General features: G+C 44.3%; 1 protein-coding gene across 3 annotated transcripts in view; it reads left to right on the top strand.

Annotated features, from left to right (window-relative positions):
- Positions 1–952: 952 nt before the first annotated feature.
- OPTN (optineurin) overlaps positions 953–16,549 on the top strand; it is a 32,467-nt gene continuing 16,870 nt past the window's right edge. For all 3 annotated transcript variants that reach the window (XM_039478868.2, XM_039478867.2, XM_039478866.2), the window contains exons 1-5: positions 953–1,118; positions 2,455–2,657; positions 7,341–7,523; positions 10,676–10,749; positions 13,406–13,540. In XM_039478868.2, coding sequence (XP_039334802.1) covers positions 953–1,118; positions 2,455–2,657; positions 7,341–7,523; positions 10,676–10,749; positions 13,406–13,540 — 761 coding nt within the window. The remainder of the gene's footprint in view (positions 1,119–2,454; positions 2,658–7,340; positions 7,524–10,675; positions 10,750–13,405; positions 13,541–16,549) is intronic.

Genomic DNA, 16,549 nt, shown 5'->3' with positions numbered 1-16,549 from the left:
GCTTTATAATCTATCCCCATCAGCTCTTGAAGAAAAGACGTCATTTTCCCCAAGTGTGAAGGTGAAAATTTTTGCTGAATATGTTTGCCTGGGTGGTAGGTAACACAGAAGCAGAGTGGGGATTCATTCATCTGTCTTGCATTTATATGTCCACATGACAAGACAAAGTGGTATGTGTAAAAAAATTTCAGACCGTGCAATTAAATTGCAACTAAAGATATCTTAGTCTTTTCGGTATGCGTTGAAAAATAGAATACTAAGGCCTACATATTCAGTACTCTAATAACTCTGTTGTTTTACAAGGTGTGGCTTTCATACCTGGCGGTGCCACTTCCTGGCCTTGGATGAGCTGTGCGCCTCTGTAAGCCCAGCTTCCTCACCTCTATAAAACAGCCGCCTAGTTCAGCATTAGTGAAGATTAGAGTCAGTGACAGGTCTGGTGTGCTGAATTTGCACATAGTAAGCATTCAGAGCATGTTAATTCTCCCTTTCTTCTTAGCCAAAATACAAAAAACAAAATACAGTTTTTAAAGCAGCTTTTATGGAGAGAGAATTTGCTTACCATGCGATTCACTTGAAATAAGGAGATTTGAGCTTGAAGATTTGCCTGGGAAATTTTTTTCATGACACTTTGCCCATGTCTGTCTACATATATCCTGATCATCATGATGTCATACCCTCGTCTCCCTCCCCCATTTCCCAAATCCTCATTGTGCCCTTTTACATACCCATACACACACAGACACATACACACCCTCTTCTGAAGCTAGGCTATACCTTTGTTGTTTAAAAGGAAGAATCAAAATGTTCAAAACGTAACTGGAGAGAAAGTGGGCAACTTTTGGAGTGAATATAAGCAATCACTAATGGGTTTGTGGGACTCTTGGGAACCCCTTGTGGGGCAGGGACAGCTCTATTTTCAACTGGTGACTTTTCCACAGGAACTTCTGCAATGTCCCATCAACCTCTCAGCTGCCTCACTGAGAAGGGGGACAGCCCCAGTGAAAGCACAGGAAATGGACCCCCCCATCTGGCCCACCCAAACCTGGACACGTTCACCCCGGAGGAGCTGCTGCAGCAGATGAAGGAGCTCCTTACCGAGAACCACCAGCTGAAAGGTGAGCGGGGCTGGCGCCTGCATGCCCTGTTCATCCCAGGCCTTTGGGAAATGCCGTCCCTTTGCACTCAGGCTTGGTGGTGAACTCCCTTCTCTCCCTGTTTCCCTAGGCAGTTGCAGGTGGGAAAGCACAGGATTTAGCTTTTGGCGAGGCTAAATCTGTTTTGATTTTTACTTTTGGATACAGGTAAAAATAAAAAGTGTGTGTACCTCAGGGAACTAGCATAATGACATTTAGCCCATTCAGAAGGAAAAAGAGGGTGGGCATGGTGGCTTACCCCTGTAATTCCAGTACTTTGGGAGGTGGAGGCAGAAGGATCGCTTGAGTCCAGGAGTTCAAGACCAGCCTGGGGAAGGTGGTGAGACCTTGTCCCCACAAAAAAATTATATATATAAAAAAAAAAGCTGAATATGGTGGTGCACGCCTCTGGTCCTGGCTACTGGGGAGGCTGAGGTTGGAGGATTGCTTGAGCCCAGGGAGGTGGGGCTGCAGTGAGCCATGATCATGCACTGCACTTCAGCCTGGATGACAGAGAGAAACCCTATCTCAAAAAAAAAGAGAGAGAGAAAAGAAAGAAAAGAAAAAAGGAAGAAAGGCTGCTATGGTTCCAGAGTTAGTCCTAAATATTACCTTCCTAAGAGACAGCATCTTGGTATCTCAAGCCATGGCTTTTGGCAGGACCAGTGTTTGAATCTAGGAGTAGTAAGTTACCAGGGAACTAAGGAAGTAGTAACTAACTTCCTTAGTTCCCTGGTAACCACAGATATTTAGATATTTGTGCTGTAGTGACGATACCCAAATCAACTTTATTTTCTTGGGACTTTTTTTTTTTTTTTAAGATGGAGTCTCACTCTGTCACCCAGGCTAGAGTGCAATGGTGCAATCTCGGCTCACTGCCACCTCTGCCTCCCAGGTTCTTGTGATTCTCCTGCCTCAGCCTCCTGAGTAACTGGGATTACAGGTGCGCACCACCATACCCAGCTAATTTTTTGTATTTTTAGTAGAGCAGGGTTTCACCTTGTTGGCCAGACTAGTCTCGAACGCCTGACCTCGTGATCTGCCCGCCTTGGCCTCCCACAGTGCTGGGATTACAGGTTTGAGCCACCACACCCAGATTTCTTGGGACCTTTAAGGACTAGAAATGATGTTAATCCCACTGGTCTTTTCTGTAAGCAAGAGCCACTTAAGTCTTTTCGCTGCTGCCCCTTGGGCCTAGGCTAAGCATGGCATCCTTAGATTCAGAGCCATGCGGTAAAGTGGTCTAGGGGAGGTTTGGGCCATCAGATGAAGTCCACTCTTCCTGGTGTGTGACTCCATCCCTCTGAATCTCCTGCAGAAGCCATGAAGCTAAATAATCAAGCCATGAAAGGGCGATTTGAGGAGCTTTCAGCCTGGACAGAGAAACAGAAGGAAGAACGCCAGTTTTTTGAGACACAGAGCAAAGAAGCCAAAGAGCGTCTAATGGCCTTGAGTCAAGAGAATGAGAAACTGAAGGAAGAGCTTGGGAAACTGAAAGGGAAATCAGAAAGATCATCTGAGGTGAGCAGACTGATCCATTGTGATTTTTTTTTTTTTTCCTTAACATTTGTGGTAGAATCTTACTTGTCTAGACTCCTAGATCAAAACCTTTCATGATTCCGTCTGGATTGGTGTTTTGCCTGGTCTTGGAAGAAGCGCTTTTGCTGAAAAGACTGGTTGCCCTGTTAAGGGTCATGTATAATCTCTTTTAGGGGAAAGAAATTTGTAAAGCTTTGACCATACTGACTGTAGGTAGAAGAGCACTGAGGTTATAAATGAGCGTTCTGTATTCATTATAGATGGTGCAGATGGGCCTCTGCCTAGAACCATCAATTGTTTTTAGTTTCTGTCTTTGATATAAAAAATGTTTAAGAAGCCGGGCGAGGTGGCTCAAGCCTGTAATCCCAGCAGTTTGGGAGGCCGAGGCGGGTGGATCACGAGGTCAAGAGATCGAGACCATCCTGGTCAACATGGTGAAACCCCGTCTCTACTAAAAATACAAAAAATTAGCTGGGCATTGTGGCGCGTGCCTGTAATCCCAGCTACTCAGGAGGCTGAGGCAGGAGAATTGCCTGAACCCAGGAGGCGGAGGTTGCGGTGAGCCGAGATCGTGCCATTGCACTTCAGCCTGGGTAACAAGAGCAAAACTCAGTCTCAAAAAAAAAAAAAAATGTTTTAAGAAACCTATTACTGAGAATTTTTACTTGTTGACTTTGTCTGTTCACTCAGTCTAAAATGGAGATTATTCACTATACATTTTCCTTTTTAAAAACGTTTTGGAAAAATGTCATGTTGTGGTAGGGGGCTATCGCGTTACCACAGATGAAGAGAGAAAGAGACACATTTTTCTTGACCCAAAGAACCTGGAAAACGTGCTCAGAGCTGGGAGTGGATGTCAAAAACATTACTAAAGAAACAAACCAGAAACTGTTTGGCATCCTCTACTGGGTGTGTTTGCTAAGGAGTCCTCTGCCGTCCATGTTCTTCCAAGCCTGGCACCTAATGGCCCTTTGGAGGGTGAGGCACTGAGATGGTAAAGGCAGGACTTATTCTGGATACGGGTGATTTTTCTAGAGACTCTATCTTAAACTTCACTGATCTCTAATTTCTGGGATGGGTAAAGAAGGGAAACAAAGAAATAAATGCAAAGAAAAGAATGGGAAAGGAAGGATGACACAGAATCATCTAAAGCATAAAAGGTTAGAAAAATACTATATTAGGCTGGACATGGTGGCTCATGCCTGTAATCCCAGCACTTTGGGAGGCCAAGGGAGGCAGATCACTTGAGATCAGGAGTTCAAGACCAGCCTGGCCAACATGGTGAAACCTTGTTTCACCTAAAAATACAGAAAAATTAGCCAGGCATGGTGGTGCACGCCTATAGTCCCAGCTACTCAGGACGCTGAGGTTGGAGAATCTCTTGAACCTGGGAGGCAGAGGTTGCAGTGAGCCAAAATCGAGCTACTGTACTACAGCCTGGGCAATAAAGTGAGACCCTGCCTCGAAAGAAAGAAAAAAAAAATTCATTCTATTCAATTTCCTTATGTCAAGAGGATACATATGAAGATTCCTACTAAAGTATAGTCTCACTTTTACCTACTTATTTCTGAGTTCTAGCTGAGCAGTACCTGTCCTTTTACTGTTTTTTTTTTTTTTTTCTTTAAGTTTGTGTGTCTTTTGTATGATTCATTACTAAGACAGCATGCAGACTTTCCACCTTTCTTTGCAGACCGAACTCTTCGGTTTCACAATGAGTTGCTTTTCTCTAAGGCCGGGAGCTTGTTTTGTAGCGAGGGCTGCCCCATGCGTAGGAAGAGCATCATCCCAGGAGTAGAAGGGGTACATCATGTTACCAGTTAATGCCTGTACCCCCGGTTTTCTGTATTTCATGGATGGTTCGTTTATGATGCATCCAGATGACTTTCTGATGCTGTTTCGGTTCTCTGAGGAGCCTTTGGGCCTGTTTCCCATCCCTTAGGGCATCTGTCACAAGGAAAGGGAGAAGAGAAAGCCAACTTAGACAGTGTTGACAAGTTTGAGGTCACCTATTTTCATTACTTGTTTGGAGAATCCATAGATGACACTTACTCATGCTATATATTCCTGAAGGTGACTGAGATTTCTCTTTAAAGGTTGGTCTTAAGGCATTTGTTAGTTATGCTGTAAAGATGGGAGGCTGGGGGAAGTTTCACTTTTCTCATGTGTCGCCATTTTCTGATCATCTCAAATACATTTATTTCTGGTTTGGGAAGGGAACCAAAGCATGGTGCCATGTACACAGAAGCAACGGAGGTTTCTGACAGCTGCAAGGGACCAAAGAGACTGTGTGATGCCATATTTTTCTTTGTTTTTTTTTTTTCCCCTATGAGACAGAATTTCACTCTTGTTGCCCAGGCTGGAGTGCGGTGGCACAATTCGGCTCACTGCAACCTCCACCTGGGTTCCAGTGATTCTCCTATCTCTGCCTCCCAAGTAGCTGGGGCTGCAGACACCCACCACCACGCCTAGCTAATTTTTATATTTTTAGTAGAGACAGGGTTTGCCATGTTGGCCAGGCTGGTCTCGAACTCCTGGCCTCGTGATCCACCCACCTCGGCCTCCCAGAGTGCTGGGATTACAGGTGTGAGCCACCGTGCCCGGCCTCCACATCTTTCTTTCTCAGCCACAAAAACAGCCCAGGAACTGAAGAGAATCTGCTCCAGGCATTGCACCTAGAGTATAGCCTAGATCTTTTCTTCCTCCTCCCACCTAGAAACACCACATCTGAACAGAGTCATTCTCTTACGACTTTGTCATATGCAGTCATTGCAACATGGTGAACACAACCCAGCCTTGACAGTAATGGGATACTGACGTATATTATTCATGTCTGCATAGGCTGGAACTTAATTTTTTTTAAATCCTTCGTACCAGCCTCTGCATTTTAAGTGTTCTTATTTCTCACCAGATGTACTTTTAGCAACCTTGAAACACCAACATAGGCTGGGCATGGTGGCTCACGCCTGTAATCCCAGCATTTTGGGAGGCTAAGGCGGGTGGATCACTTGGGGTCAGGAGTTCGAGACCAGCCTGGCCAACATGGTGAAACCCTATCTCCACTCAAAATAGAAAAACTTAGCCAGGCGTGGTGGCGGGGGCCTGTAATCCCAGCTACTTGTGAGGCTGAGGCAGGAGAATCACTTGAACCTGGGAGGTGGATGTGGCAGTGAGCCAACACTGTGCCACTGCACTCCAGCCTGGGCGACAGATCAAGACTCCATCTCAAACAAACAAACAAATGACAACAGAAACACCAACCTTAAGGATGAAAGGGACCGGCCCCGACACTGTTTTGGACCATCCATTGTGCTTTGTTGTCACTGAACCAAATCATGTCCTTGGTGCTTTGGCTTCTACCAGACTTGCCAAGTGTGGGAAGAAGGGGCATGGATGGGCATTGGCGGGGAGGAAAAGGGCAGGGGGTTGTGTGGTGGCAGCTTTTTGTCCATCCTTTCTGGAACTTCAGACAACAGCTTATGAGTCCACTGTTGCCAAAGTGAGGTTGGTTATTTCCATAATACCAGATTATGCCAGCATGGCAAGGAAGGCTGTCTTTCTTGTCACGAAGTTACCTTTAATTTTGATTATTTGAACACAATAAAATAATGTAAAAATTTCCATTTTAAATGTTATGCCAAAATAAATTGTGGGTTGGGCATGGTGGCTCATGCCTCTAATCCCAGCACTTTGGGAGGCCAAGGCAGGTGGATCCCCTGAGGTCAGGAGTTCAAGACCAGTGTGGCCAACATGGCAGAACCCCATCTCTACCAAAAATACAAAAATCAGCTGGGCATGGTGGCAGGCGCCTGTAGTCCCAGCTATTTGGGAGGCTGAAGCATGAGAATTGCTTGAACCCAGGAGGCGGAGGTTGCAGTGATCCAAGCTCGTGATGCTGCACTCCAGCCTGGGTAACAGAGTGAGACTCTGTCGGAAAAAAAAAAAAAAAAAAAAGGCAAGTAAAGGCTGGAATTTTCTACTTTAAAGCACAGGGCAGCCGGGCACGGTGGCTCAAGCCTGTAATCCCAGCACTTTGGGAGGCTGAGGCGGGTGGATCACAAGGTCGAGAGATCGAGACCAACCTGGTCAACATGGTGAAACCCCGTCTCTACTAAAAATACAAAAAATTAGCTGGGCATGGTGGCGCGTGCCTATAATCCCAGCTACTCAGGAGGCTGAGGCAGGAGAATTGCCTGAACCCAGGAGGCAGAGGTTGCGGTGAGCCAAGATCGTGCCATTGCACTCCAGCCTGGGTAACAAGAGTGAAACTCTGTCTCAAAAAAAAAAAAAAAATGTACAGGGCACAAAGGTGTTAAGAAACTTCCTCGTCACTGGGTATGGAGGCAGTTGAGTCTCATAGCCAGGTCCTTAGTTTGATTTGTATTTGTTTGTTGGCCATTTTTTTTTTTTTTTTTTTTTTTTTTGAGACAGGATCTTACACTCCTGGCCTCAGGCAATCTTCCTGCCTCAGCCACCACACCTGGCTAATATTGAATTTTTTGTAAAGATGGGGGTCTTGCAATGTTGCCCAGCCTGGTCTCAAAACCCAGCCTCAAGCAATCCTCCTGTTTCAGCCTCCCAAAGCTCTGGGATTACAGGTGTGAGCCCATCCATGGTGACCGGCCTTAGTTTGATTTGTTCATTCACTTTACTCCTTGTCATCTCCAGGACCCCAGTGGTGACTCCATGCTTCCCACGGCAGAAACAGAGCAGGAAAAGGAGCAGCTCAGGACTCAGGTGGTGCGGCTGCAGGCAGAGAAGGCAGACCTGTTGGGCATCGTGTCTGAACTGCAGCTCAAGCTGAACTCCAGTGGCTCCTCCGAAGACTCCTTTGTTGAAATTAGGATGGCTGTAAGTTTTTGGCTTTATTTTTGATTTGAGCAAACTATAAAGCCTCCCCTGGAAAGATGAAACACATACTACTTTTTCTTGTCAACACAAGGAAGACAAGGATTGAGGAACTTGCAGCGTGGCAAAGCGAAATTGGCCCTCATTTTTTAAGTATAGCATAACGCATGTAAGGGTTGTCATAGCTAAAATGGAAAAATATTAATTACCTTTTATGATGAAAGATGTAGTAATTTTTTTCATCATGTCCTGGCAAATTGAACATTTTTGTGACTGACCTAAAAAGAAAAAAAAAAAACACACAAGCATGAACCTTCTGTCATTTTTCAAACCAGGTCTCAAAGCTGTATTCAGCAATTCACTTAAAAGAGCTACAAACATTTTTTAACAACAGAACCCTCTTTTTTGTTTTGAGACAAGAGTCTCACTCTGTTCCCAAGGCTAGAGTGCAATGATGCGATCTCGGCTCACTGCAACATCTGCCTCCAGGGTTCGAGAGATTCTCGTGCCTTAACCTCCCAAGTAGCTGGACTACAGGCACATGCCATTACTCCTGGCTAAGTTTTTGTATTTTAGTCAGGACAGGGTTTTTCCATGTTGGCCAGGCTGGTCTCAAACTCCTGGCCTCAAGTGATCCACCCACCTTGGCCTCCCAAAGTGCTGGGATGACAGACATGAGCCACTGTGCCAACGGAACCCTCTTTGCAAACAAAGTGGTATGAGGAACCCTGGCATATTAAAAATAAGAACAGGAGAAAAGAAAGAGCAGAATTGCTCTGGCTGTAGGTTAAGGGAGTGTCCTGGCTTTTCTTTCACTTTCAACAGCAGCTACTCAGGAACCTCTGAGAACTGAGTTTGAAGCCAGTGCCATCAAAATCAAATTTCTCTGCAACCCAAAGTGAAGTGGTCTAACTAAGGGGGCCCTAAGCTCTAGAGAAGCATCTGTTACCACTGTGCCTGGGGGCAGGGGCAGCCCTATTAAAGAGCAGGGCAGATCAGTGGACCAGGTGGGGGCCTCTCCCTCATTGCTGCTAACAAAGATTAGATAAGGAGGATAAAATCCTCTGTAGAACAGATGGTCACTTTAGCTGAGTCAGAGTACACATGTGATACAGGAAAAGCGACTGGCTGGGTGTAGTGGGCCGGGTGTAGTGGTTCACACCTGTAATCCCAGCACTTTGGGAGTCTAAGGGGGCAGGATTGCTTCAGCCCAGGAGTTCAATCCCAGCCTGGGCAACTTGGCAAAAACCTGTGTGTAGAAAAAAAGTACAAAACGTTACCTAGGCATGTTGGCATGCCCTTGCACTCCCAGCTACTCAGGAGCCTGAGGCAGGAAGATCACTTGATCCCGAGAGTTTGAGAGGCTGCAGTGAGCCATGATCGTGCCACTGCACTTCAGCCTGGGTGACAGAGCAAGATACTGTTTTTAAATTTAAAATGAAAAAAAGAAAAAGAAAAAAATTGTGTCCCTGGAAGAGAAAAATGTACATTGTAGATAAGTCAGGAGGAATGGGGAGCAACTTGCAAAAAAGCTCACCTACTGGTTACATCTGAAATGTGAGTGTGTGATTGTCTTTGCTTTCTGATTCATTTGCGGCACTAGAGTTAGGAAATGGCTCTGAATAACTTAGCCATCCATGCCTCCTCATACATTTTAGTGGCCAAAATCAAGAGAATTAAAATATCAATTGAAAAGTGTATTTTGCCAGAGTACACTTTCTGCAAGTGATCAAAGATTACTGAAACAGAAGTTTAACCAAAGAACTTTATCATTCTGTCAATAACTGATATACTGCAGGAAACCCAACAGTATATCAGAAGTTTCCAAATGAAGCTTCTTCTTTGAAGGTGCATGATTAGCATCTCATTCTCCCTGTCAAATGAGTGACAGTTATTTTTAGTGTAAACATGTTCTGCTTGCTTTTCTTCTGTGAACTGGAAAGCACTGCCCAAGATTTAGGAAGGAATACCAAAAATAACTAGACCCCCACCAAGCAGAGAAAAAAATACATGTATCTATGTTTTTTTATAATAGATGTATATATGCCGTATCTAAATATAGATCTATATCTATATTATATAATTACACATTATATTATGTTATATATTATATACACTTATATGTAAATATATAACATTATTGATAACAATATAATATATAATATTAGATACATATGCCGGGCGCGGTGGCTCAAGCCTGTAATCCCAGCACTTTGGGAGGCCGAGGCGGGTGGATCACGAGGTCGAGAGATCGAGACCATCCTGGTCAACATGGTGAAACCCCGTCTCTACTAAAAGTGCAAAAAATTAGCTGGGCATGGTGGCACGTGCCTGTAATCCCAGCTACTCAGGAGGCTGAGGCAGGAGAATTGCCTGAGCCCGGGAGGCGGAGGTTGCGGTGAGCCGAGTTCGCGCCATTGCACTCCAGCCTGGGTAACAAGGGCGAAACTCCGTCTCAAAAATAAAAAAATAAAAAAATAAAAAAGATACATATTATATAAATATAGATATATATTTAGATATCTATTTTGTATGTAGAAATACATATCTAGAACCGTCTTTGTGCACTGTTGAAGATTTTCCCTGGGAGCCTACTGGAATATAAATGCCTCTCAAATTCTGTGAGTCTTAGTCTTCTTGTTACCTAAGTGACCTGCGGTGCATACAAATTTCTGAGGGGAACCGACTTGGCCCAGGCGCTTTGTGAATCTCATTCACAGAAACTGCCTCTTTTTTAACTTTGCCTCGGGGAGTTCTAGCATTTTGCATTTTAAAGGACTGTCCAAGAAGGATATGTGGAGTTGTCACCAGCTCTGCCTGACCTTAACCTTGAGAAAGAGGGAACTGCCAAGGAATGGGAGGAGCAGATAAGCTTTCATGTTTACGGAGTCAGGTAGAAAGTGTAGAGCCAGAGGAAACTGACCTTCATGCCTTAGCCAGGATATTTATAATCTCAACAGGGTGTGCGAGGTGAGGGAAGAGTACATTTCCATTCCATTTGAGCCATCCAGTTTAAACATTGTGCATCTGAATGTTTGGAAGGTTCCTTGCATTACATGTCACAAAAATTCATCTTTTGTCTCTTTTTCTTTTGACAGAGATTTTTGTCTCACAGACATATTGTGTTAAATCCATTGCATTTCTGTTTTTTACAGGAAGGAGAAGCAGAAGGGTCAGTGAAAGAAATCAAGCATAGTCCTGGGCCCACGAGAAAAGTCCCCATTGGCACGTATGTGAAGGAAGACGCGGGCTGGCAGGCAGGCAGGCGGGGCAGGCTTGGCAATGGGAGCTTGTCACAGGACCTCAAGTGTAATGGCCTGCGGAAGTAACTTCTTCATGATTTAAACCAGGACCTTTCAAGAATATTTAGTTTGAATGCTCTTTAATGTTGCTTCTTAAACTGGCAGATTAAAAACCGTTTGGTGGCTGGGCACGGTGGCTCACGCCTGTAATCTCAGCACTTTAGGAGGCAAAGGTGGGCGGATCACGAGGTCAGGAGATAGGGACTAATCCTGGCTAACATGGTAAAACCCTGTGTCTACTAAAAATACAAAAAAAAAAAAAAAAAAAAAAAAATTAGCTGGGCATGATGGCAAGCGCCTGTAGTCCCAGCTATTCGGGAGGCTGAGAGAGGAGAATGGCTTGAACCTGGGAGGTGGAGGATTCAGTGAGCCGAGATCACGCCACTGCACTCCAGCCTGGGTGACAGAGCGAGACTCCGCCTCGGAAAAAAAAAAAAACTATTTGGTGCCTGTTTGGCTCACACTGACTACTCTGTTCTAATGGTGTCTCACCTCCAGCAGGTTAGAAGTGAAAACAAACTGGTTCTCAGTCAAGTCAGTGATTTGTTCCTAATCAAAGACACGTTTACTCACTGGTTCCCCAGTGCTGTTTGACTCGGACCAGGCTGTCCAGCTTCTATCAATGAAATATTTTTATTTTCCTTTCCCTGCTACTTCCCACTTACAAGCCAGGGTGACCAATATTGGAACATCTTTTGTAGCAATGACCTATAGCACTCTTAGTCACTGTGGATGTCACCTGAGAGTGCTCAGATTTCTTATCTATGGCATCTCAAGTGTACCTGTCCCATGTAGATGTGAAGACGCAGATATCTTAAACAGTGGCGCGGCCTTGGGGCGGAAGGTGTACCTAGAACTGCGCACCTGAACCTCTTGACTCTTAGAAGCATTGCTCACCAAGGAGACTGCTAGCTCACCTCTGCAAGCTGCTCACTCCTGTAATCATCTGTTTAAGACACAGTTACTCTGAAAAGATCTCTAAGGATCTCTTATAGATTTTTTTTTTTTTTTTTTTTTGAGGTAGAGTTTTACTCTGGCACCCAGGCTGGAGTGTAGTGGCACAATCTCGGCTCACTGCAACCTGGGTACAAGCAATTCTCCTGCCTCAGCCTCCTGAGTAGTTGGGACTACAGGCGCCCGCCATCATGCCCAGCTAATTTTTTGTGTTTTTAATAGAGATGGGGTTTCACCATGTTGACCAGGCTGATCTCAAACTCCTGACCTCAGGTGATCCACCTGCCTCACCCTCCCAAAGTGGTGGGATTACAGGTGTAGGCCACCACGCCAGCCATCTCATAGATTTTTAAAACCTTTGTATAACCTGATGAATGTGCATATAGAATGACTTACAAAATGTGAGAAAAAAATTGTCTTCCATTATGTTTCTAAGCCCTTGTATAAGGAAGAAAGTATTAGGTAATATTGTTTCATCAAACAGGATAATTGGCATAAACGAAAGTAATTCCCTTTTTTGGTTAAAAATTCTTCCAGTTTCCCCCAAATTGCTTTTTCAATATTCAAAGACATTCCTGGAAGTAGAAATAAAAAAGCCCTGCTTGAAATTTCAAAGCCACTTCCTCATCATTCATATCCAGATGCAAAGACCGCTTCCTCTTTTAAGCCACGTGACTATTTTTAAAATACCAGCTCTGGACCACTTGTGAGTATCGTAATTAGTATGAGATTGATTTCTAGGTTTGGAGTTGGAGCTTCGGAGTCCTGGAAACTGGGATTTAATCCTGGCTGTTTATTAGACATGTGAACCTGAGTCAGTGGCTGAAAGAGTAGCTGCTGTTAGCATCATCACAGCCATCCCTAATGTTTTGTAACAGTGATCATGGGTTTGTTTGTCACTGATATGTCTCTTAGTCAGATTTTGAAATCAAGAAAAATACTTGACATATCAACAGTGCCTTCATTTCTCTGCTCTCATTACTTGAGGCCACAAATGTAAAAGGTTTTCTTCCCTTGACTTGAGCTGTGATGTTCTCTGCTAAGTTGGAGGAAGGCCAGTTGCCTGTACAATGTGCCTTTATATTTTGCCTGACTGCAGTCCCCTTTGAGAGGAGATTGCTAGAAAGCTTGGCACCTTCAGCCACGGCTGCCTCTGCTGAACTGTTCCGTGGGTGTTGTGGCCTGGTGTCAGGTACACGGTGACTGTTTGGAGGAAGTGGGTATGTGCAATGTAAGGCTGGCCTCTCTGGAGCCTCACTGAGTCTCCACACCTTCCCTAGGAAGCACGGAGGAGCTTGGCGCTGGGGGTCCACTGGTTTTGCATTCCCACCAGCGGCGTATGTGCGTTCCACTTTCTCCACGTCCTTACCAATGTTTGTTTCTGTCTTTCACTGTGGCTTTAGCCATCCTAGTGGATGTGAATTGGCATCTCATAGTTCTGCTTAGTATTTCCCCAGTGACAGTGATGTTGACTTGTTCCCTAGTTGAGAATTAGTTGGAGAATGTTCTGGAAAGCGCTTCCTGTAAGTTGGTTCCACTTATATTGGACCACTCTTCTCTTAGGCTTTGGTATTTTTCTGATGAAAATCTTTTAACCCTTATACTGAACATGGCATTGTCTAAATATAGGAACAGATCTGCAGAGGGGGCCAAGAATTACTTGGAACATGAGGAGTTAACTGTGAGCCAGCTCCTGCTGTGCCTAAGGGAAGGGAACCAGAAGGTGGAGAGACTTGAAACTGCACTCAAGGAGGCCAAAGAAAGGTATGAAACAGGTTAACTTGAAATAGGCTTTTTTTTAAAAAACAAAAAAACAAAAAAACAGCTTTCCGGGGGGCCGGGCGTGGTGGCTCAAGCCTGTAATCCCAGCACTTTGGGAGGCCGAGGTGGGTGGATCACGAGGTCAAGAGATCGAGACCATCCTGGTCAACATGGTGAAACCCCGTCTCTACTAAAAATACAAAAAAATTAGCTGGGCATGGTGGCACGTGCCTGTAATCCCAGCTACTCAGGAGGCTGAGGCAGGAGAATGGCCTGAACCCAGGAGGCGGAGGCTGCGGTGAGCCAAGATCGCGCCATTGCACTCCAGCCTGGGTAACAAGAGCGAAACTCTGTCTCAAAACAAACAAACAAACAAACAAACAAACAAACAAAAAAAAAACAGCTTTCCGGACATATAATTAAGATACCATACAGTTTACCCATTTAAAGTGTACATCTCAGTGTTTTTTAGAATGCTTACAGGATTGTGCAGCCATTCTTGCTAAAATATAATTTCAGAACATTTCCCCCCAAATAACACTCATTACCTGCTCCTCTAAGCAGTGTGCTTTCTGTCTCTATAGACTTGGCCATTCAGGACATTTCATATAAATGGAATTATACAGTCTGTGGTCTGTTCTGACTGGCTTCTTTCACTAAGCCTAATGCTTTTGAGGTTCATCTACAATGTAGCACGTTATCAATACTTCCTTTTCCTTGCTGAATAATCTTCCGTTGTCTATATAGACCGCATTTTGTTTATTCATTCGTCAGTTGATAAACATTAGGGTTGTTGCCACTTTTTATCTATTATGAACACTGCATAAAAGTTTTTACTTGGACGCACATTTTTAATTCGCTGGGATATATTGCTATAGGTGGACTTGCTGCATCATATAGTGCCTCTGCTTCATATATTAAGGAACCAGCTGTGCAATTTTGCATTCCCACCAGCAGTGTATGAGCATCCATCCCACTTTCTCCACATCCATTCCAATGCTTGCTTCTTACTGTCTTTCACTTTGACTTGAGCCATCCTAGCGGATGTGAATTGGTATTTCATAGTTCTGACTTATATTTCCCTAGTGACAGTGATGTTGAGCATCTTTTCAAGTTGACCATTTGTTTGCTTTGTAGAAAAGTCTATTCAGATCCCTGGCCAATTTTTAAAAATTGGGTTGTCTTTTTACGTTGACTTAAAAGAATACATTTTACATTCTGGATACAAGTCCCTTATTAAACATCTGACCTGCGACTCTTTTCTCCCATTCTATGGATTGTCTTTTCACTTGATGGTATCATTTGCAGCACGTTTGTTCTATTTTGATGTAATACAGTTTATCTCCTTTTTCTTTTGTCACCTGTGCTTTTGATGTCCCTTCTGAGAAACCATTGCCCAACTCAAGGTCACAAAGATTTACTCCTTTGTTTTCTCTTAAGAATTTTGTGGCCCGGCACGGTGGCTCACACCTGTAATCCCAGCACTTTGGGAGGCCAAGGCGGGTGGATCACGAGGTCAAGAGATCGAGACCATCCTGGTCAACGTGGTGAAACCCCATCTCTACTAAAAATACAGAAAAAAATTAGCTGGGCATGGTGGCTCATGCCTGTAATCCCAGCTACATGGGAGGCTGAGGCAGGAGAATTGCCTGAACCCAGGAGGCGGAGGTTGCGGTGAGCCGAGATCGCGCCATTGCTCTCCAGCCTGGGTAACAATAGCGAAACTCCGTCTCAAAAAAAAGAAAAAGAAAAAAAAAAAAAGAATTTTGTACTTTTATCTCTGACATTTAAGTCTGTGGTCCGTTATGAGTTTGTTTCCATGTATGCTGTGATACAGAAGTCCAACTTCATTAGACTTTCAATCTGTTTCATTGATCTATGTCTGTCCTGATGCCAGTACTACAGTGTCTTGAGTACTATAGCTTGGTAGTAAGTTTTGAAATCAGGAAGTGCATTAGTTCGTTATCATACTGCTGTAAAGAACTGCCTGAGACTGGGTAATTTGTAAAGAAAAGAGGTTGAATTGACTCACAGTTCCGCATGGCTGGGGAGGCCTCGGGAAACTTACAATCAGGGCGGAGGGCAATAGGAGAAGCAAGGCACCGTCTTCACAAGGCGGCAGGAAGGAGAGGTGCCAATCAGTGAGATCAGTGCTGATCAGATCTCATGAGAACTCACTCACTGTCATGAGAACAGCATGGGGGAAACCACCCCTATGATTCAGTTACCTCCACCTGGTCTCCCCCTTGACACGTGGGGATTATGGGGATTACAATTCAAGATGAGATTTGGGTGGGGGCACAAAGCCCAACCATATCAGGAAGAGTGTGCCTTCCAACATTGTTCTTGTTTTTAGAGACTGCTGCCTATTCTAGGTTCTTTACTGTTACATATGAATTTTAGGATCAGCCTGTTAATTTCTGAAAAAAACCTGCTTGGATCTTACTAGGGATAGCATTGTATCACCAAATCATTTGGAGAATTGCCATCTTCAGGATTATGTCATCTTCAGAGATAGTCTTGCTTCTTCTTTTCCAGTCTGAATGCCTTTTATTTCTTTTTCTTGCCTGATTATCCTGTCCAAAAAAAGGAGTTAAATAGAAATGGAGAGAGCAGGCATCCTTGTCTTGTTCCTGATCTTAGGGGGAAAGCTAAGGCCCCACATTTGTCATCATTTGCAGAGGTTCCTAGTGTCACTCATTCCTGAGCGTCCTGGAGTTCCCACCGTGTGAATCTGGTTGCTTCTTGGCTCTCCTTACAGTTGGCTTAAAAGTCGGCCTTCTTGGGCTGGTAAGGTCCCACTCAGACCTATGCTTCCATATTTTCCTGCTGTTATTTCCTCTCCCTTTTTCTTTGTTCCCGTAGGCACATAACTTTTCAAAAGTCATTCTAGTAGATAGAGTTTGGGCTGGGAATAAATTCTATGCATATATTCAACCTACTGTCTTTAACCATAGTCTCTATTGTTTTGTTTGTATTGGGATGGCTTTCCTGTGCTTATGATTTGCTGTA

This window comes from Saimiri boliviensis, chromosome 8, assembly GCF_048565385.1.
Source record: "Saimiri boliviensis isolate mSaiBol1 chromosome 8, mSaiBol1.pri, whole genome shotgun sequence".
Lineage (NCBI taxonomy): Eukaryota > Metazoa > Chordata > Mammalia > Primates > Cebidae > Saimiri > Saimiri boliviensis.
This window is presented reverse-complemented; position numbering and strand designations above follow the sequence as displayed.